This window comes from Spea bombifrons, chromosome 2, assembly GCF_027358695.1.
Source record: "Spea bombifrons isolate aSpeBom1 chromosome 2, aSpeBom1.2.pri, whole genome shotgun sequence".
Lineage (NCBI taxonomy): Eukaryota > Metazoa > Chordata > Amphibia > Anura > Pelobatidae > Spea > Spea bombifrons.
Window position 1 is genome coordinate 131,631,363 of NC_071088.1, and position 23,459 is coordinate 131,654,821.

General features: G+C 39.7%; 1 protein-coding gene across 1 annotated transcript; it reads left to right on the forward strand.

Moving 5' to 3' along the window:
- Positions 1-971: 971 nt before the first annotated feature.
- Positions 972-21,898, forward strand: MTMR2 (myotubularin related protein 2). The gene is made up of 14 exons (XM_053457888.1): positions 972-1,056; positions 2,341-2,406; positions 12,939-13,033; positions 13,505-13,615; positions 14,249-14,350; positions 15,118-15,201; positions 15,807-15,956; positions 16,358-16,546; positions 17,703-17,888; positions 18,694-18,900; positions 20,295-20,387; positions 20,588-20,701; positions 21,281-21,457; positions 21,629-21,898. Exons 2-14 carry the CDS (start codon positions 2,361-2,363, stop codon positions 21,785-21,787), a joined length of 1,713 nt encoding a protein of 570 aa, XP_053313863.1. The 5' UTR covers positions 972-1,056; positions 2,341-2,360; the 3' UTR covers positions 21,788-21,898.
- The last annotated feature ends 1,561 nt before the right edge of the window (positions 21,899-23,459 follow it).

The following is a 23,459-nucleotide window of genomic DNA, read 5'->3' on the forward strand; positions in this document are numbered from 1 at the left end:
GGGGTTATGTTGTACCACCATCAATGTCTGGCTCAGTATATAGTGATAGGAGTTATGCTGTTCCATATCTGTGCAGTGAATTTTTTTTGTGGGGGGCACCCACATACAGGATCTGCCAGGGGGCCCAAAACTTTAGGTGTTAGGTGTTAATTTTTAGTTTGCTTCCCACAGAGAAGAGACCACAAAAACATTTTAATAAATTGCCTCCAAATCCATGAAAGGAACCCCAGCAAAAACCTTCATGTTTGCAAAAAAAGAAAGCGTAGTTAGGAAGGGCTTTAATGTGAAGCATGCATACTGATACATGCAAGAAATGGGAAAAAGTAGAATTCTCAAAATCCTGCATTCCTGTTAGAAATTTGAAATCCATGGTGTGACTTTAAATAAATAGCTTGTGGGGGTTTTCTGTAAAAATAAATGTCGCTGGTACTAATCAAATGCCATTCAGTCTGAGAACTGTCCGTCATATGACATATCAGCGCCTACTCCTACCGCGACCACCACACCAACCCTCCACAGCCCCTTATTCCTGCCTGGAGCATAAAAGACAATTTTGTGTCAAATTTTATGGATTTTTAAAACTTTTCATATCCTTTGAGGCAAAAGTTACCTCATATCAATTACCAATGAAAAGCTTAACTTCTGCAATACATATAGGGTTATTCCCCAGAATTTTTTAGGTGGAATGTGGAATTCCTGGTATTTTACCGCCACTCATGACTTTAATGCTATTTTGGTGGCCATGGCACGTAACAAAAAAATGCAATGTCACGCGATGAATACCATCTCCCGCGCAATGTACACTACGGACTACGACTCCCAGGAGCCTACTGGCTCGTGGAGCATTATGGGATACCATAACCCAACACGACTGTGCCAGAGGAGAGCCATCCCTCACACTGGCATGAGTGACAGCTCAGTACGGCCCCGCCCTTTCTTGCGCACGCGCTCTATACCCGCAACTCATGCGCGCGCCTGGGTGACGCCTACGCCCCCTCGCGAGACAGGAAGTTGCGGAGAGCCGCCATAGACGTGTCCCCCTCCTTATCTGTCCGGGTGAGGAGGTGTTTGGAGGCGGCGGGGAGGGAGGGTGCTTGTCCCTGAGTGTGTGGGCGGCCATAGATATTCCCCCGGTGAGGATATTATTTGCTGTGGCCCTAGGAATTTGTTCCGTTTTTCTTAACACCCTGTGGTTAAGATGCCGGTCATTGGCTATACACCCTCCACGCGAATCAGCTGGCGAACAAGTTCTTGGTCCCTCGTGTAACAAATCCTTCTGAAATCTGTATAAACAACATCACCTGGAAAGGAAGGCCGTGGCCCTGCTGGGGAGAAGTAATTACCTGCGCAGGCTCCATGAGGGCAACAGGTTAATGAGCGGGAAATACCTTTAATTCAACAGGAATCGCTTCCCCTACCTGTACCCTATTCCTATTTGTTCCAGTCTGAAACCAGATTGTGGAGAATCCGAATTAAGAATAAAGTAGCTCCAGGCGTGTATTGTGGGGGAAAAGAGCAATTATTACTTATTAAACAGAATCAATTGCAAATTAGTTAACAAAACAATAAAATGACATGTTTTTTTAACTCTTGTATATCTGTATTAAATGCAGTGCTGCGTACACTACCGTGTTGTAACCGTGAAGAATAGATAATAAATGGATCCTTTATCCGCTTGTTTAGCTTCCGTACGTTAGGTGGAACAGATTTATGTCCTTTATAGAAAAACACGTATTAAAGTACTCGCTGGGTGACCCTAACCCTCTCTGAGAACCTCAATATGTATTTTTCCAAGCTAAACACCTGATTTAGAAGCTGCAGTCCTGTTGCTGCAGCTGCTCTCCTCCATCCGGTGCAACGTTTCTTGCCACTGATTGGCCGTTTCAACAACGAAACGAGGCGGATGCATAGAGAAGTTTTGGATGAAACCCTCCGTACATTTGCCTGGAAATAAAACATTAAAGGTGACGCTTGGCTAGCCAAGCAGTAAATGCCCCGGCCCTTCTGTATTGCATTTGGACAGCGCTGCTTTAGGAGCTGGATATAGCAGCAGGTTCATTACATCTGCTAGATTCTGCTGTTCAGGGAAAGATCGCTGGCCCCCCAACTCCAGACATTAGCGAAAGTACAGTGTTTTTGGTGGTAAAATATAATCCAAACCCCTGTGTTTAAGGAAGATGCTTTTCTTTAATGGGGTTGGTAATGTGACGGGAAATCTGTAAGGTTTGCCGTTGTAATTTTATTTAAACAGGATTTTCCAAAATGTTGACTTTAAGTGTATTATAAATCATCTCGTTTGCAGCATTATATTAACTAATTTTTATGTTTTTTTTTTAATAGAATAAGCTTTAGCAGCCAGCATGGAGGAGCTGCTACTGTTACCGGGAGAAAGTGTCAAAGACATGGGTATGTCAACTAGTTCTTCATGCTTGCATGCCTAACGCTCAACACTTTGTTTCATAGCGGTTTCCCTGCTTGCATGTCCCTGTTTCCCGAATACCGATGATCTTTGCTTGTCCTCTGCTCTCATCCACCTAGACTTCTCAGACTGGAGTCAAGCTATCAGACAGTTTCAAATCAGTGGTCATGCCATCAGACGCTTTTTCTTTAGATTAGCAAAAGGTGCCTTAGACCTGGAAATGTGATAATAATCATATAATGTTACAATTTTTAGTGGATTTTGCAGAGTTCTCACACAAATATATCTCCCTGCAAAATTAGATACGTTTATTAAACAAATTAAAGGTAAATATCCGCTCATATCTAGCAAACTACCTTTTATAACATTTCTGCATATATTACAAAATTCCACCGTTGGACCAACACATTTACACTGCACATATCTCACACACACACCCCTATATAATATCTTACAATATTGTGCATTTTTACTGTGGAAATTTAAAGATATAGCACCCCAAATAGCAGTGCAGTACTTGATAAATGTCATATTTCAACATTCTACATGAGGTTAAAAAAAATCCCCCCATTGGACCAATACAGTTACACTGCACATATCTCAAACACAACCCCCTCTATTATTTCTGAGAATATGGTGCATTTTTACTGTGGAAATTTAAAGCTATAGTGCCCCAAGTATCAGCCCGGTAGACAGCAACCGTAATTTTTCAACATTCTACATGGGGTTGAAAAAAATTCCCCCATTGGACCAATACAGTTACACGCAGATATCTCAAACACATGCCCCTCTATTGTTTCTGAGAATATGGTGCATTTTTACTGTGGAAATTTAAAGCTATAGTGCCCCAAGTATCAGCCCGGTAGACAGCAACCGTAATTTTTCAACATTCTACATGGGGTTGAAAAAAATTCCCCCATTGGACCAATACAGTTACACTGCAGATATCTCAAACACATGCCCCTCTATTGTTTCTGAGAATATGGTGCATTTTTACTGTGGAAATTTAAAGCTATAGCGCCCCAAATATTAGCCCAATACATAGCAAATGGGATTTTTCTAAAATCTACAGAGGGTTAAAAAAAATTCCTCCATTGGACCAATTCAGTTACAGTGCAAGTATCTCAAACACACCATTCTCTATTATTTCTGAGAATATGGTGCATTTTTACTGTGGAAATTTAAAGCTATAGCACCCCAAATATCATCCCAGTAGAGAGCAACTGGCATTTTTCAGCATTCTACAGAGGGTTAAAAAAAATCCCCCATTGGACCAATACAGTTACACTGCAGATATCTCAAACACATGCCCCTCTATTATTTCTGAGAATATGGTGCATTTTTACTGTGGAAATTTAAAGCTATAGCGCCCCAAATATCAGCCCAGTAGACATCAACTGCCATTTTTCAACATTCTACAGAGGGTTAAAAAAAATTACCCATTGGACCAATACAGTTACACTGCAGATATCTCAAACACATGCCCCTCTATTATTTCTGAGAATATGGTGCATTTTTACTGTGAAAATTTAAAGCTATAGCGCCCCGAATATCAGCCCAGTAGACAGCAACCTTCATTTTTCAACATTCTACAGGGGGTTAAAAAAAATTGCCCCATTGGACCAATACAGTTACACTGCAGATATCTCAAACAAGTGCCCCTCTATTATTTCTGAGAATATGGTGCATTTTTACTGTGAAAATTTAAAGCTATAGCGCCCCAAATATCATCCCAGTAGACAGCCACTGGAATTTTTCAGCATTCTACGGAGGGTTAAAAAAAATTCCCCCATTGGACCAATACAGTTACACTGCAGATATATCAAACACATGCCCCTCTATTATTTCTGAGAGTATGGTGCATTTTTACTGTGGAAATTTAAAGCTATATCGCCCCAAATATCAGCCCAGTAGACAGTAACTGCCATTTTTCAACATTCTACAGGGGGTTAAAAAAAATTCCCCATTGGACCAATACAGTTACACTGCAGATATCTCAAACACATGCCCCTCTATTATTTCTGAGAATATGGTGCATTTTTACTGTGGAAATTTAAAGCTATAGGGCCCCAAATATCAGCCCAGCAGACAGCAACTGACATTTTTCAACATTCTACAGGGGTAGAAAAAAATTCTCCCATTGGACCAAAACAGTTACACTGCAGATATCTCAAACACATGCCCTTCTATTATTTCCGAGAATATGGTGCATTTTTACTGTGGAAATTTAAAGCTACAGTGCCCCAAATATCAGCCCAATACATAGCAAAAGGGATTTTTCAACATTCTACAGAGGGTTAAAAAAAATTCCTCCATTGGACCAATTCAGTTACAGTGCAAGTATCTCAAACACACCATTCTCTATTATTTCTGAGAATATGGTGCATTTTTACTGTGGAAATTTAAAGCTATAGCGCCCCAAATATCATCCCAGTAGACAGCAACTGGCATTTTTCAGCAGTCTACAGAGGGTTAAAAAAAATTCCCCCATTGGAGCAATACAGTTACACTGCAGATATCTCAAACACATGCCCCTCTATTATTTCTGATAATATGGTGCATTTTTACTGTGGAAACTAGACCTGAAACAACGCATCGATAAAATCGATAATAATCGATAACGGGAATCGTTGTCGACGATTTCCGTTATCGATTAATCGATTCGTCGTTGGAGCGCTCGGCTCCTTTCACTTACCTCCGCCGGCGTTCCCCCGTTTCTGCTGCAGAGCTCTGTAGTGTCCGTCTGCTTGACGTTACGTAATGACGTTACGTTACGCGCGTGTACGATGAAGATTTGAATAAAGTTTTGCGGTTGCACGTTGTAAGTGGAAGGATTCGGTAGCGGAGGTACGTACGGAGAGAGAGAGAGAGAGAGAGAGAGAGAGAGAGAGAGAGAGAGAGAGAGAGAGAGAGAGAGAGAGAGAGAGAGAGAGAGAGAGAGAGAGAGAGAGAAAATAAATGAATATGATTGCCGGGTGGGAAACTGATGGGGCAGAGTGTGGGTGGGTGCAGGGCATTTTATTAAATATTTTTTATCCGATTAATCGAAAAAATAATCGGTCGATTAATAAAATAATCGTTAGTTGCAGCCCTAGTGGAAACTTAAAGCTACAGTGCCCCAAATATCAGCCCAATACATAGCAAATGGGATTTTTCAACATTCTACAGAGGGTAAAAAAAAAATCCTCCATTGGACCAATTCAGTTACAGTGCAAGTATCTCAAACACACCATCCTCTATGATTTCTGAGAATATGGTGCATTTTTACTGTGAAAATTTAAAGCTATGGCGCCCCAAATATCATCCCAGTGGACAGCTAATGGGATTTTTCATCATTCTACAGAGGGTTAAAAAAAATTCCCCCATTGTACCAATACAGTTACACTGCAGATATCTCAAACACATGCCCTTCTATTATTTCTGAGAATATGGTGCATTTTTACTGTGGAAATATAAAGCTATAGTGTAATTTAGTTATAAATATAAAGGTCCTGGTATATGTCACTGTCAAACAACCCCCCAATATGTGTTCAGCAACATCTCCTGAGTATGGTGATACCCCACATGTATAGGTTTGTCAGATTGTTTGGCTGGCAAAAGGCTACTTTTGGGACATGCGTAATTCAGGTAGTCATTTGGTCATTCTGCCTCTATATCCTCTTTGGATCATCTTTGAAGCAGACTACTTCAATTTACCCCATCAAACCATATATTTTTGAAAACTAGACACCACAAAGTATTTCAAATGCTGGTATTTTAACCCTTTTATGCATGAGAATATAAAAATATTTATATTTATTTATATATGTTCGATAGTGACGCATACCAGGAGCTATGAATTCATTCCTGAAGTACAATTTGTGTGGAAAAAAATACAAAATTAAATTTTGGGAAAGACAGGTGGTAGAATCTCATGCATAAAAGGGTTAAAATACCAGCATTTGAAATACTTTGTGGTGTCTAGTTTTCAAAAATATATGGTAAATTGAAGTAGTCTGCTTCAAAGATGATCCAAAGAGGATATAGAGGCAGAATGACCAAATGACTACCTGAATTACGCATGTCCCAAAAGTAGCCTTTTGCCAGCCAAACAATCTGACAAACCTATACATGTGGGGTATCACCATACTCAGGAGATGTTGCTGAACACATGTTGGGGGGTTGTTTGACAGTGACATATACCAGGACCTTTATATTTATAACTAAATTACACTATAGCTTTATATTTCCACAGTAAAAATGCACCATATTCTCAGAAATAATAGAAGGGCATGTGTTTGAGATATCTGCAGTGTAACTGTATTGGTACAATGGGGGAATTTTTTTTAACCCTCTGTAGAATGTTGAAAAATCCCATTAGCTGTCCACTGGGATGATATTTGGGGCGCCATAGCTTTAAATTTTCACAGTAAAAATGCACCATATTCTCAGAAATCATAGAGGATGGTGTGTTTGAGATACTTGCACTGTAACTGAATTGGTCCAATGGAGGATTTTTTTTTTACCCTCTGTAGAATGTTGAAAAATCCCATTTGCTATGTATTGGGCTAATATTTGGGGCGCTATAGCTTTAAATTTCCACAGTAAAAATGCACCATATTCTCGGAAATAATAGAAGGGCATGTGTTTGAGATATCTGCAGTGTAACTGTTTTGGTCCAATGGGAGAATTTTTTTCTACCCCTGTAGAATGTTGAAAAATGTCAGTTGCTGTCTGCTGGGCTGATATTTGGGGCCCTATAGCTTTAAATTTCCACAGTAAAAATGCACCATATTCTGAGAAATAATAGAGGGGCATGTGTTTGAGGTGTCTGCAGTGTAACTGTATTGGTCCAATGGGGGAATTTTTTTTAACCCTCTGTAGAATGCTGAAAAATGCCAGTTGCTGTCTACTGGGATGATATTTGGGGCGCTATAGCTTTAAATTTCCACAGTAAAAATGCACCATATTCTCAGAAATAATAGAAGGGGGTGTGCTTGAGATATGTGCAGTGTAAATATATTGGTCCAATGGGGGAATTTTTTTCAAACCCCTGTAGAATGTTGAAAAATGACGGTTGCTGTCTACTGGGCTGATATTTGGGGTGCTATAGCTTGAAATTTTCACAGTAAAAATGCACCATATTCTCAGAAATAATAGAACGGGGTGTGCTTGAGATATGTGCAGTGTAAATATATTGGTCCAATGGGGGAATTTTTTTCAAACCCCTGTAGAATGTTGAAAAATGACGGTTGCTGTCTACTGGGCTGATATTTGGGGTGCTATAGCTTGAAATTTTCACAGTAAAAATGCACCATATTCTCAGAAATAATAGAACGGGGTGTGCTTGAGATATGTGCAGTGTAAATATATTGGTCCAATGGGGGAATTTTTTTTAACCCCTGTAGATTTTTAAAAAATCCCATTTGCTATGTATTGGGCTAATATTTGGGGCGCTATAGCTTTAAATTTCCACAGTAAAAATGCACCATATCCTCAGAAATAATAGAGGATGGTGTGTTTGAGATACTTGCACTGTAACTGAATTGGTCCAATGGGGGAATTTTTTTTAACCCTCTGTAGATTTTTGAAAAATCTCATTTGCTATGAATTGGGCTAATATTTGGGGCGCTATAGCTTTCAATTTCCACAGTAAAAATGCACCATATTCTCAGAAATAATATAGCGGCATGTGTTTGAGATATATGCAGTGTAACTGTATTGGTCCAATGGGGAATTTTTTTTTAACCCTCTGTAGAATGCTGAAAAATGCCAGTTGCTGTCTACTGGGATGATATTTTGGGCGCTATAGCTTTAAATTTCCACAGTAAAAATGCACCATATTCTCAGAAATAATAGAGGGGCATGTGTTTGAGATATCTGCAGTGTAACTGTATTGGTCCAATGGGGGAATTTTTTTTAACCCCTGTAGATTTTTAAAAAATCCCATTTGCTATGTATTGGGCTAATATTTGGGGCGCTATAGCTTTAAATTTCCACAGTAAAAATGCACCATATTCTCAGAAATAATAGAGGGGCACTTGTTTGAGATATCTGCAGTGTAACTGTATTGGTCCAATGGGGGAATTTTTTTCAACCCCCTGTAGAATGTTGAAAAATTACGGTTGCTGTCTACTGGGCTGATATTTGGGGCACTATAGCTTTAAATTTTCACAGTAAAAATGCACCATATTCTCAGAAATAATAGAAGGGGGTGTGCTTGAGATATGTGCAGTGTAAATATATTGGTCCAATGGGGGAATTTTTTTAACCCTCTGTAGAATGTTGAAAAATGGCAGTTGCTGTCTACTGGGCTGATATTTGGGGTGCTATAGCTTTAAATTTCCACAGTAAAAATGCACCATATTCTCAGAAATAATAGAGGGACATGTCTTTGAGAAATCTGCAGTGTAACTGAATTGGTCCAATAGAGGAATTTTTTTTAACCCACTGTAGATTTTTGAAAAATCCCATTTGCTATGAATTGGGCTAATATTTGGGGTGCTATAGCTTTAAATTTCCACAGTAAAAATGCACCATATTCTCAGAAATAATAGAGGGGCATGTGTTTGAGATATCTGCAGTGTAACTGTATTGGTCCAATGGGGAATTTTTTTTAACCCTCTGTAGAATGCTGAAAAATGCCAGTTGCTGTCTACTGGGATGATATTTGGGGCGCTATAGCTTTAAATTTCCACAGTAAAAATGCACCATATTCTCAGAAATAATAGAGGGGCATGTGTTTGAGATATCTGCAGTGTAACTGTATTGGTCCAATGGGGGAATTTTTTTTAACCCCTGTAGATTTTTAAAAAATCCCATTTGCTATGTATTGGGCTAATATTTGGGGCGCTATAGCTTTAAATTTCCACAGTAAAAATGCACCATATTCTCAGAAATAATAGAGGGGCACTTGTTTGAGATATCTGCAGTGTAACTGTATTGGTCCAATGGGGGAATTTTTTTCAACCCCCTGTAGAATGTTGAAAAATGACGGTTGCTGTCTACTGGGCTGATATTTGGGGCACTATAGCTTTAAATTTCCACAGTAAAAATGCACCATATTCTCAGAAATAATAGAGGGGCACTTGTTTGAGATATCTGCAGTATAACTGTATTGGTCCAATGGGGGAATTTTTTTCAAACCCATGTAGAATGTTGAAAAATGACGGTTGCTGTATACTGGGCAGATTTTTGGGGCGCTATAGCTTTAAATTTTCACAGTAAAAATGCACCATATTCTCAGAAATTATAGAAGGGGGTGTGCTTGAGATATGTGCAGTGTAAATATATTGGTCCAATGGGGGAATTTGTTTTAACCCTCTGTAGAGTGTTGAAAAATGCCAGTTGCTGTCTATTGGGCTGATATTTGGGGTGCTATAGCTTTAAATTTCCACAGTAAAAATGCACCATATTCTCAGAAATAATAGAGGGACATGTCTTTGAGACATCTGCAGTGTAACTGTATTGGTCCAATGGGGGAATTTTTTTTAACCCCTGTAGATTTTTAAAAAATCCCATTTGCTATGTATTGGGCTAATATTTGGGGCGCTATAGCTTTAAATTTCCACAGTAAAAATGCACCATATCCTCAGAAATAATAGAGGATGGTGTATTTGAGATACTTGCACTGTAACTGAATTGGTCCAATGGAGGAATTTTTTTTAACCCTCTGTAGATTTTTGAAAAATCCCATTTGCTATGAATTGGGCTAATATTTGGGGCGCTATAGCTTTCAATTTCCACAGTAAATATGCACCATATTCTCAGAAATAATAGAGGGGCACTTGTTTGAGATATCTGCAGTGTAACTGTATTGGTCCAATGGAGGAATTTTTTTCAACCCCCTGTAGAATGTTGAAAAATGACGGTTGCTGTCTACTGGGCTGATATTTGGGGCACTATAGCTTTAAATTTTCACAGTAAAAATGCACCATATTCTCAGAAATAATAGAAGGGGTTGTGCTTGAGATATGTGCAGTGTAAATATATTGGTCCAATGGGGGAATTTTTTTTAACCCTCTGTAGAATGTTGAAAAATGGCAGTTGCTGTCTACTGGGCTGATATTTGGGGTGCTATAGCTTTAAATTTCCACAGTAAAAATGCACCATATTCTCAGAAATAATAGAGGGACATGTCTTTGAGAAATCTGCAGTGTAACTGAATTGGTCCAATAGAGGAATTTTTTTTAACCCACTGTAGATTTTTGAAAAATCCCATTTGCTATGAATTGGGCTAATATTTGGGGGGCTATAGCTTTAAATTTCCACAGTAAAAATGCACCATATTCTCAGAAATAATAGAGGGGCATGTGTTTGAGATATCTGCAGTGTAACTGTATTGGTCCAATGGGGAATTTTTTTAACCCTCTGTAGAATGCTGAAAAATGCCTGTTGCTGTCTACTGGGATGATATTTGGGGCGCTATAGCTTTAAATTTCCACAGTAAAAATGCACCATATTCTCAGAAATAATAGAGGGGCATGTGTTTGAGATATCTGCAGTGTAACTGTATTGGTCCAATGGGGGAATTTTTTTTAACCCCTGTAGATTTTTAAAAAATCCCATTTGCTATGTATTGAGCTAATATTTGGGGCGCTATAGCTTTAAATTTCCACAGTAAAAATGCACCATATTCTCAGAAATAATAGAGGGGCACTTGTTTGAGATATCTGCAGTGTAACTGTATTGGTCCAATGGGGGATTTTTTTTCAACCCCCTGTAGAATGTTGAAAAATGACGGTTGCTGTCTACTGGGCTGATATTTGGGGCACTATAGCTTTAAATTTTCACAGTAAAAATGCACCATATTCTCAGAAATAATAGAAGGGGGTGTGCTTGAGATATGTGCAGTGTAACTGTATTGGTCCAATGGGGGAATTTTTTTTAACCCTCTGTAGAATGTTGAAAAATGGCAGTTGCTGTCTACTGGGCTGATATTTGGGGTGCTATAGCTTTAAATTTCCACAGTAAAAATGCACCATATTCTCAGAAATAATAGAGGGACATGTCTTTGAGAAATCTGCAGTGTAACTGAATTGGTCCAATAGAGGAATTTTTTTTAACCCACTGTAGATTTTTGAAAAATCCCATTTGCTATGAATTGGGCTAATATTTGGGGCGCTATAGCTTTAAATTTCCACAGTAAAAATGCACCATATTCTCAGGAATAATAGAGGGGCATGTGTTTGAGATATCTGCAGTGTAACTGTATTGGTCCAATGGGGAATTTTTTTTAACCCTCTGTAGAATGCTGAAAAATGCCAGTTGCTGTCTACTGGGATGATATTTGGGGCGCTATAGCTTTAAATTTCCACAGTAAAAATGCACCATATTCTCAGAAATAATAGAGGGACATGTGTTTGAGATATCTGCAGTGTAACTGTATTGGTCCAATGGGGGAATTTTTTTTTACCCCTGTAGATTTCTGAAAAATCCAATTTGCTATGTATTGGGCTAATATTTGGGGCGCTATAACTTTAAATTTCCACAGTAAAAATGCACCATATTCTCAGAAATAATAGAGGGGCATGTGTTTGAGATATCTGCAGTGTAACTGTATTGGTCCAATGGGGGAATTTTTTTCAACCCCATGTAGAATGTTGAAAAATTACGGTTGCTTTCTATCGGGCTGATACTTGGGGCACTATAGCTTTAAATTTCCACAGTAAAAATGCACCATATTCTCAGAAATAATAGAGGGGGTTGTGTTTGAGATGTGTGAAGTGTAACTGTATTGGTCCAATGGGGGGATTTTTTTTTAACCCCATGTAGAATGTTGAAATATGACATTTATCAAGTACTGCACTGCTATTTGGGGTGCTATATCTTTAAATTTTCACAGTAAAAATGCACCATATTGTAAGATATTATATAGGGGCGTGTGTGTGAGATATGTGCAGTGTAAATGTGTTGGTCCAACGGTGGAATTTTGTAATATATGCAGAAATGTTATAAAAGGTAGTTTGCTAGATATGAGCGGATATTTACCTTTAATTTGTTTAATAAACGTATCTAATTTTGCAGGGAGATATATTTGTGTGAGAACTCTGCAAAATCCACTAAAATTGTAACATTATATGATTATTATCACATTTCCAGGTCTAAGGCACCTTTTGCTAATCTAAAGAAAAAGCGTCTGATGGCATGACCACTGATTTGAAACTGTCTGATAGCTTGACTCCAGTACTTCTCAGCAGCCAACGTCTGAGAATCTTTCATGGCTAGAGCCCCAATTGCTTTCTACCCCTTAAAAACTTTCTTTATTCTGATTTATAACATAATCAGAATCCTGTGGATGTCCTTCCTTCATAGCTATCGTTTGCATTTAAAGTAGAAATCTATGTCTGCCATGGGATAGATCTGCAGGAATATCGATTTACTTCACTTTTAACGTAAATAATGTAAAGCCAGCTCAAATAGTATAGAGAAGTACGCATGCTGGGCTACTTTTTAAACTTTAGACCACTTTTCATAAATAATAATTATTTTTATTATTATTATTTTCTGTTACTAATGTTGTCTTTGTAACTTTTTGCAGCCAAAGATGTCACTTACATTTGCCCTTTTACCGGCGCTATTCGAGGAAGTTTCACAGTAACAAACTACAGGCTGTATTTTAAAAGTCTGGAAAGGGTAAGAAATGACGCTGCTGCTATTGCCGTGTTTGAATAAACGATCATTGACTGTCAGATGCTTACAGTCATTGACTGATTGCCCGTATCAAAACGCTGCAATATTATATTTATGCAGATATTGTGCATTTTACAGAATAAAAAATACTGGTTTATGACTTAACTATTTTACTAATTTAGTAATTATTATTTATTGTTTTATATAGCGTCATAAAATTCCGTAGCGCTGTAAATGGTTTGACAGATATATCTAAAGCAGCCCCATTTTTCTTTTATTGTGTTTTTTTTTGTTTTGTTTTTTTTTTAAGTGCTGTATGTAATTGAACCATAATTGCATTGCTTTATTATAATCTGTAGGTTGCAGAGTTTTCATACTTGTTTTTGCATGTTTTTTTTCCACCCTCATAACAGTTTCATCTTTGCATATCTTGTTACAATAACTCATACTGTTTGCTCCTTTTTGTTCCTTTAGGACCATCGCTTAGTTCTAGATGCCCCTCTTGGAGTCATCAGCAGAATAGAAAAAATAGGGGGAGCCGCAAGCCGTGGGGAAAATTCCCATGGCATAGAAATTGTGTGTAAGGTAAGTTCCGCTAATATTGCGTTTGTTGCATCTCTGAAGCATAGATCCTGTGGTTTATGTTTTTGTCTACATGGGTAGAATGCAATAGTACCCAAAGGCAAGTGTTAAAAAGCATCACCGACCTGCCGCCCTGTAACTGCTGCCAGGTTCCATGAGGAGAATTCCCGCTTTCTGAGCATGCCTCACTTACGGATTTCCCCTACATTGAGTGCTTATTGATTGTGAGAACCTACAGATTGGCTTTCAATGAGAGAAAATGTTTCGGGATGGCTGTTCCGATGCTTCTTTTTTATTTTTAAGTACACCCGTATCATGATTGGGTTATCCCAAACTTTAGCAATCTGATCCCTTAGGGCCATGGCTAATCCACCTAGGTATCGCATATACGTACAGTTTAGTGCATATAAACTTAGATGATCAGTAAATAAAACCCTGAGAAGATTGTTTAAGTACCGTTTAAATATCACGGTCAAGGAACATAATTGGACCATTCTTGTAAACAGGTCTTTGAGTTGCCTTTATGTTGACACAAAGCACTCGTTTGCAATCCTAGATGGATCTTTGAAAATGTATTAAGCCACTGGCCATCATATTGTGTGTTCCTGAAGTTTTTTTTCCCCTGTTTTTTTCTAGGACATGCGCAATATACGATTTGCTTACAAACAAGATGCACGCACTCGTAAAACAGTATTTGAGAACCTTGTGAAGTATGCCTTTCCATTAAATCACAGCTTGGTATGTATATGTATGTAAAGTTTTTCGTTTCTCAGTGTCTAACATATTGTAAACCTTGACAAAGCATCACAACTATACCTGACTAATTAATAGAGTTGTCTTCAATGTATTTGTTCCCTTCGTGTAAAACACATCTGCTGGCTTCCCCTGGGATATTTGGGAAAACAGCTTTACAGAGCAACTGTCCCGTGGCGAGAAGTCTCTAGCTGTAGAGGCTCGTTCAGTTTGAATCCTAGAAGCAAGTTACATTTATACTCGTTCTGGCAACGGGGTTCTAGTGCAATATTCACAGAGGATTTGTAGGGAATGTAGGGACATTTTTACCACATTCTTGATGATGTGTCCAAAAAAAACTATTCTAGACATGGAATGCATGCAGGGTTATCAGGCGTAATAGTAGATAAGGGAATGTTGGTCAAGGGTGAGTAAAACTGCCTTGGAGTCGAGAAGGATTTTTTCTCTTTGAAATTCCACGTAGTAGGTGGAACGTCGGCTTCACCCGGGTGTTTGGATTGGTTTAAGTATTCATTCACATTTATTCCTTGATCATTTTATGTAATAAAATGTGATAATCCGGCTCACATTCAGTGTTTCAATAGGCATCTAAGTCAATCCCTTTGAAAACTGAACATTTTCATTGTGATTTGGGTCAGTGTTAATTATTTTCTTTTCTTACTAATAGTTTTATTTAGCAGCTTTTGCTTTTAATCAGTTTTGACTTCCCCAGACGTAGCATAATAACCGTCTCATACCTGCTTTCCACGCAGCCTTTGTTTGCTTTTGAATACAAAGAGGTTTTTCCTGAAGATGGTTGGAAAGTATATGACCCAATAACGGAATACAGGCGACAGGTACGTTTCCTCTTCTATCATTTCTTTCTTATTAGTCCATCGGCGATACGCGGGTGCATTTTATCTATTTAAGTTTCTATTTATCGAGCAGGCAATCATCACTATCTTAACCCAGATTTAGCAATACAAATCCCAACAAAAATATATCCAAATGGTAACAGCATCTGAGTTGTTGACAGATTACATCCACTTTACGCTGTATCCAGTTCTTCAGGTGATAGCTTCATGTTGTTTCACCATTAATGATGTTGGCAGATTTTTAATACAAGGGATTCTGGAAAGTAGCAGGGAAAGCTTTGAGTTTACCTCCTTCCCAAGTCCACACTATGAGGAATAACAACATTTCTGATCAGTAATGCAGTGCAATTCCTCGTCTTAAGCCGACGGGCTATACCCAGAAGATCTAGAAACCAGAGAGAAGACTCCACTTCCAGCTTTGTGCAACAGAATTCCAAATAGCACGAGACAGAGCGGCTTATATAAACAGATTTCATTTTCTCGCTGCATTTTCATTTATCAAACCACAAACGGCAAATGCAAATGTTACTTTTTATGTCGAATTTTGTGCTTCTGCCTTTAAGACTTTTTTTTCCCTTTTTATTTAGGGTATTCCTAATGAAAGCTGGAGAATTTCAAAGATAAATGATCGGTATGATTTGTGTGATTCTTATCCGGCCCTTCTGGCTGTACCAGTAAATATCTCCGACGAGGAGCTGAAGAAAGTGGCAGCCTTCAGAGCCCGGGATCGAGTACCGGTAAGTAAGAGGGTAGGGTGAGCTACTGGTGATGTGTGAATTAATTTGATTGCCTTTCATAACAAAGAAATGGTTCAATAAAGCATTACAGAAACTGGAAACTCATCTGAATTCACAAGGGAACTGTGATGTTCCTAGAGTCATGTAATGTAAGGAACTTTCACTTTACGGAGAGCGTGGTAGGTAGGTGAAGTATCTTGCCAGCAGAAGTGGTAAAGGTTAATTCAGGAAGGGCATTTAAACATGCAGCAGATGTGTTCGGCTGAGCCGGTCTCTTGGAGTGTGGCGTGCTTATCACGCTGCTACTTTATTATGCAGTATGCACTATTCTTCGGAGTAGCGTCCTAGGACTTTAAACTGTCCCTCTTAATATAGAACTTTCATTTTTGTTTTCCCTGCAGGTGCTGTCATGGCTTCACCCCGAAAGCCAAGCTGCTATAGTCCGCTGCAGCCAGCCAATGGCTGGAGTGAATGGAAAGAGGTGTAAAGAGGATGAGAAGTATCTGCAGTCCATTATGGATGCCAACGCGCAGTCCCACAAAATCTTTATATTTGATGCCAGGCCTAGTGTGAATGCTGTGGCTAATAAGGTACGTCTTTCAATACCCTGCTGTTCCCCACCCTTCATCGCTTGGTTTTGTCCAGTGGTTACTAAATAAAGGGAACCATTTGTTTTAATACTAGGATCAAATTTAAAAAAACATTTTCAGCTTTATTGTGCTTTTCTTTTTGCATGATATAACCTTTCCAGGCAGCTGCTTATTAGCCATTTGTATGTTTGCTAGCTCTGATATCTTTCATACTGTCTGGTTAACAATAAACATCCATGATCACCCATCTGACTACGGAGGAATGGAGGTCATTAGCATTGCCATAAAGAATCGGCTCGGTGTGGCGTTTCTTGCGCTGGGACCCAAAATATCACATGGCACTGCCTGAAGTCTTGAGATAAAGGACGTTTATTGGAACGAAAAGAGATAAAGCCAATTTTTGTCAATATTACTCTACATGGCACTGTGATGAAGGGTTAAATGGAGGAACATTTCCTTGACAGCTTTTTGTATATTTAAAATAATTTTTTAGCTTTCTCAAGACCCTGTTTTTGATTTTTTAGTCTGGTAATTGTATTGGAGATATTTGGTTTAAAAGTAAGGAACTATGTACCCCGGCACGCTTACTTCTGTGCCACAGAATTGCATATGAATTTGCTTTCTTCCACCAGAGGGAAGCAATAAGTTAACAAAAAGAGAGGAGTAACATAACAAAAAGAGAGGAGTAACATAACATAATGTAGGCAATTGAATCCAGAGGGGGCAGACTGACACAGAGAGAGGCTTTTATTTAGCTCCGTAAACAACCAAAAACTGCCGATAGAAGTGACGGCGAGTATCTAAATCCCAACACCCACCATTCTCTGGACACGATCGCCGATCCGGCATTGGCTGGCCGTTCAAGACCCTGATTTGCTTAAGGTCCGTGAGGACTTTATGATGGAATAAATTACCGTTTCCGTGCGGTGTCCTTTTTCTGGTGGATAAGCCTTAACGCACCAGGACTTGACCAGCAAAGCACATTGTAACAATCTTAGGCGTTGATTGTGGGATATTTTTGAGCCGGGCAGAACTGTCATAGATGTGCAGTTAATACTTGATATAGTACCACCTATTTCAGAGTCCTGTATAACGTCTCCTTGCTTACCTTTTGATTAATAGACCTAATGAACTTCTTTTATCTGTATGTCCGTAGGCGAAAAGTGGAGGATTTGAGAGTGAAGATGCGTATCAGAACGCAGAGCTGGTGTTCCTGGACATTCACAACATTCACGTCATGAGAGAGTCTCTCAGGAAACTGAAAGAGATCGCCTACCCGAGCATTCAAGAGTCAAACTGGCTGTCTAATTTGGAGTCCACCCACTGGCTGGAACATATTAAGGTCAGAACCAGCATATTCTCCCATGTAAAAACAGAATTTGTTGGCAGAGACGAATTGTCTGTCCATTTTTCTGTCTATTGCAACTGGACTAGTTTTCTCTACAGAAGCGACCCAGTCCGTGACTCATATAACTTGTCTTGGAAAACCTTCCCGCTTGGAAACAATAGCCTCTCAACCAAAGAGGACAAAGAGAAAATAAATATCACACTAAGTAATTATGTGATACTTCTTCTTCCGGTTCTCAATTTATTTGGATTTCCCCTTGGAAAAAAGAAGGGATCTTTTCATAAGAAAAAGAACAATTTTATACGTACCATACAGACACAGAGGTGAACATAAGACTAATGAAGACCTACATGCTGCATTATACGCAGTGTCTCCCTCATCCATGAGACTGGTGCACAATACACGAATACACATAAATAGTAATGAAAGCAGGACCTGTAAATCTGTTTTGGGCCTTTTCACCAGGTTTAGGTATAATTTAGGTTGCTTTAAGATGGTCCTTGTCTCGGCTTTTTCTAAAAAAAAAAAAATATATATATATATTTGAGCCAGGTCAATCATAATGGAGTCTTTAATTGAAGGTCATACCTTTTTATTGGACCAACATATAAAAATATCTTAAAAGCCCATCTTCTTCTTTGAGGGTCCAATAAAGGGTAACCCTTTTCACCAAAGCCTGCATTATTTCTTGGACCGATATGGTCAGCAATAACAAAAATATATAAAATGTTGTGTTGTGTTTTTAATTAGATTCTGTATTCTCTAATAATTCCACGCTTGATGTTTTTGTCTTTTTAAGCTAATCCTAGCCGGCGCGTTGAGGATCGCAGACAAACTGGAGTCGGGAAAAACGTCGGTGGTTGTGCACTGCAGCGATGGCTGGGACCGCACTGCGCAGCTCACGTCCCTGGCCATGCTGATGCTAGACGGCTACTACAGGACCATCCGGGGGTTTGAGGTCCTGCTGGAGAAGGAATGGCTCAGCTTCGGACACAGATTCCGGCTTGTACGTTTTGTCTCAGTCAAAATATTATTGCTTTCAGCCTTTAACCCCATTAATCTGAGCAGTATAACACGAAATCGCTATGAAATGCCGACCTGAAGTTCTATTATGTTCTCGATGTACTATTGGTGTGAAATCCTCTTAGGTTGCCATGTTGGTGAGTTGAGAGTCTTGCCTCCTTTTCATTTTTTCCTAAATTTTGCAGTTCTACCCCGATGTTCCATAGGCTTAGCCTATGTGCGGCCCTTGGCCATTGATAGAGTTAAAGAAAAGAGAAGTAAGCTCTATGTTGCTATAAACAATGTTACAAAAAGCAATAATTGCTGATGTAATTGCTAGACGTAATACTCGAACCAAATCAGCAGTGTAGGTTTTTAGGATCTTCACCGATGGGAACCTGAGCCACTCGCGCCACAACTGCAGATCAAGTCCTCTGTTGTGGCGCATGGGCAGGATGCCGGCTGATTCTTATTCTTAGTAGATTAGTAGAATAGGTTATTCGAAGTAAAGGGAGTGCCAGGTCTTTGCCGGCCATTGATGCTGAGTAGCGGGTTATGGTGTCCTATAGCAATGCTCAGCATTGCAGCCGCCATGGGGGCACTGAAACAGAGGTTTGTAGGAACAGGAATTAAGAACGGACAGAGATGGGGAGAAAGGGGAGAGATAAATAGTAAAAAAAAGTAGTAGAGATAGTAAGAAAATGAAGAGGTTAGGAGAAAGATATAGAGGAGCGATACAGAGAATGGGTGATACAGTGATAATGGCGGCAGCAGCACATGGGTTCCATCTGAGAAGCCATAGTTGGATTATACAGGATAGGTTTAAGGTTTTCGGCTTCTCATATGGAACCCGTGTGCTGCTGTCACTGCCCTTTACTTCCTTAAGATATGAGGAAAGAAGGGTTAAACATAATGTAGATTATTCTTCAAATTGCTGCATTTATCCCCCAACAGAATCATAAATATGTCTTGTCAAAGTAAACTCCATCTGCCAAGCTGTGTGTGTATGCATGCATGTATGCGTGTCTGTGTGTATGTGAACGCGAGTATATGCCTGTGTGTTTCTGGAAGGTGAAAACAACACTGCACTACACCAGAGGTAGTCAAGAACATGCAGTGTTGTCGCTTTGAGGTCCGCAACTTGGTTTCATTCAGGAAATTGGGCACTCAGCCCGAAAACATTCGCCGCCACTGCCTTAGATGAACAGAAACCGATTGATGAACCCTACAATAAGATCATATAATGAGATCCTCAAAACCCCTCCTGTGTGGGGGTGCTGTATGACCTCATTTGTAAATTATACAGAATCAAGAGTTTCTCAGGGTCCTTGACTTTTATAGCCACGTTTCTGTATAATAATAATAATATCAAAATGTTTACCTTTCTTTCGTTCTCAGAGAATCGGCCACGGTGATAAAAACCACGCGGATGCTGATAAATCCCCGGTGTTTCCGCAGTTCATTGACTGCGTCTGGCAAATGACCCGGCAGGTAAGCGCGATGGACGTGAACAGAGTTACAGCAGTCTACTTGGGAAAGGATGAGAAAAGGGTGGAGAAGAACATGCAGATTAAGGGTTGAAGAGAGGATGTTAATTAGTAGTTTTCTTTCAATCATCTTTGTGTTCCTCTGTCCAGGTTGTTTGTTTATGTGAACAAAAACTGTTTGTATTCTTTTATTCTTTTCCTCAGTTCCCTAATGCTTTTGAATTTAACGAGCATTTTCTCGTAACCATTCTGGATCACCTCTATAGCTGCCTGTTTGGGACTTTTCTCTGTAACAGCGAACAGGAGAGAATAATCGAGGTAGGATCTCCATCACTGAAACGAGGGGAGGATTCGGGACTCGTGTATCTGCCCCACGCTTGCTGCGATCATCCTGGACAATACATTTATCTTCCAGTCTACATTAAATATACTACGGGGGGATAGACCCCAAATCTAAAGCAGCGCTGAATGGGGAGGGGAAGAGCGGGACGCGACCGCCAGCGCTGTTCCACCTACAGGAAAATATGTCTTTGGCAGGAGGGATTATAGGCTGGCACGGCGTAGAAGAAAGGATTATATTGAAGTTAACCCTCTGTACCGTGCAGATTTCTTTATAGTTATAAGTTATACAGTGTTTCACCCAAGGACCTTCGCTGCTAACAGGAGGCAGTAAGATAAGGCCCTGCTTGGTTTATTTCTCTTATAAAAAGGGTATTAATAAGGAAATATTAATGGCGAAAACCACCGTTTTTGTTTTGCCCAGTTAGGTAGTTTTTCTGATGGCCTCCTCGCCTTTTTATTACACTTTGACATATATATTTAATCATTCTTTTCTTTGAACTCGCCAAAGCGACACAATGTTACGACGCGTCTGATTTTCTTTTCCTTTTTATGTAGGGTGTCCAGCAGGAGACGGCGTCTCTGTGGTCCTTCATAAACAGCCAGCTTGAAGATTTCAGCAACCCGTTGTACGTGAGCTACGCCAATCACGTCTTATTCCCGGTGGCCAGCAGCAGGCACCTGGAGCTGTGGACCGGCTACTACATACGGTGGAACCCAAGGACGCAACCGCAGGTACGGTATAACGATTTGGGGTCTTAACTTTCCGTAACCAATGCATGAAATGTTCTGCCCCTTATATCGTAGAACCCGGCTGAATAGTTGGTGCTGTATAAATGGCGAGGAAATTTGCATTTTTTTCAACATTTGCTAACAGTTTCTGTTTGTCTTCACTGTTTCTGCCAGGAGGCCATCAACCACCGCTGTAAGGAGCTTCTTGCGAAGCGTGCGGAGCTCCAGAGGAAACTGGAAGAACTCCAGAGGGAGGCAAGCAATCGATCCACTTCGTCATCAGACCGAGGCGGCTCTCCGCACTCCATTACCCCGGTGCAGACGGTGGTGTAGGCACTGGCCGCCTGGGCTGCTGGCACGATGCGGCGGTGCTTATCTTTTCAGGGGCCACATGTGTAGTAGTGTCCCCCCTGGATAAAGCACTGCTCAGTCAGCCATGATTTCCAAGCACTACAGAGAGAGGCCGGGTCAGAAGGCATGCTCGTCTCCGGCAGCTGTGGTGGCGAAGCCGGCAATCGCCACTACGGAGAGAACGTCAATGCAATAAAATGCTATTTTCTCTGCGTGTATCGCTACACGCCATGGCAGCCGCCCGGTAACGCTCCAGGTATTGTGAAACTCCAACTCCTATGACGATCTGCAAGTATAGCCTGTACGTTATGGGAGTTGGAGTTACTCAAGCAGCTGTCATGCGCATGCTAAACACTACTAAATGCACTGATTAGGAGAAACGCGTTAACTATTATCATAACTGGATTCCATAAATGCACTTTTTGGGTGATTTGACTACTAGAAATATAACTATTTAGACAACTAATGATATCTTTAAAGGATATATCTGTCTTATTTTAATTGCACTCTTTTTGTTTTATCCTTTTGGACGTCAGGCAGCGTAATTTAAAAGTGTTGAATTTCACTACCGTTGTCGTTGGCATCATTATAAATATTTGAATTTATATTCAGCTAACATCCTGAATAATGAGGACTCTTGTGGTCACAATTGGGTTTATTTATAAAAGGAGGAGTTATTATTTCAAACCCCTCGCTTCACTATTCATTATGAAATGACCTACTGACCCTGCGTAATGCATAATTCTATAGGCGAGGAAACAGAAGTCGTCTCACTGGTTTAACTATACATTATACAGGGCCAGCTAAGCACCTCCTGCAGCACTGCTGCTGACTCTTCATGATGTATAAATCAACAAGCTGAAACACAACTCTCCCTTTACTGAATAAATCCCGCTGTCGGGTTTATTGAATACGTCTTCCATAATAGACGTGCCGGCAGAAACAGTAACATTAGTCTGTATTTAGGGGGCGATTATACGTTTTTGTGCCTTTTGGGTTAAATGAGTTTTACCAAAGAAATGTATTCACTTAGAAGCCAAGGCCTTAAAAGTTTTTATTCTTGCATCTAATCTTCTAATCTAGCCTGAAGCATTAAAACGGGCTGAGTATCTACATTAGGGGGATCAGATCACCCCTTAAACACTTTATAACAGATGCAGCCATACATTGAATGCATTGTTACAGTATATATTTTCATAAGTGCTCCTGTTAAAGGCTCGTATCTAAAACGAACTTGAATTAGCGTTTTTGTACTAATTTCTAAGTTACAGACGTAGTTTTCAGGATATTATCTGCTGTGCTTGAATACTTCGTAGTGACGGCCTGCGTTAAAGTGAACGTCGTACAATAACCAAATACGTGTGATAGATGTAAAGGGATTATATTTATGTGACAAAGTGACATGCGCACAATGGCAGAGCTCTGCTTCCCTACACTTATATTTGATGGACAGGTAAGCCCAAGAAAGACGCACAGTGGCAACAGAATGGGGCGATATTGGACCCCAATTGTTACATTGCATTATTATATTATTACATTGCATTATTATATTATTACATTGCATTATTATATTATTACATTGCATTATTATTACATTGCATTATTATTACATTGCAGCTGGTGCCTGTATCTTAGCCTCAGAGTAGAATAAAGA

Coding starts and splice junctions, on each gene's coding strand:
- MTMR2 (XM_053457888.1), top strand. CDS start 2,361: ATGGAGGAGCTGCTACTGTTACCGGGAGAAAGTGTCAAAGACATGG. Junction 13,616..14,248: donor GCATAGAAATTGTGTGTAAG/GTAAGTTCCGCT, acceptor GTTTTTTTCTAG/GACATGCGCAATATACGATT. Junction 21,458..21,628: donor ACCCAAGGACGCAACCGCAG/GTACGGTATAAC, acceptor TGTTTCTGCCAG/GAGGCCATCAACCACCGCTG.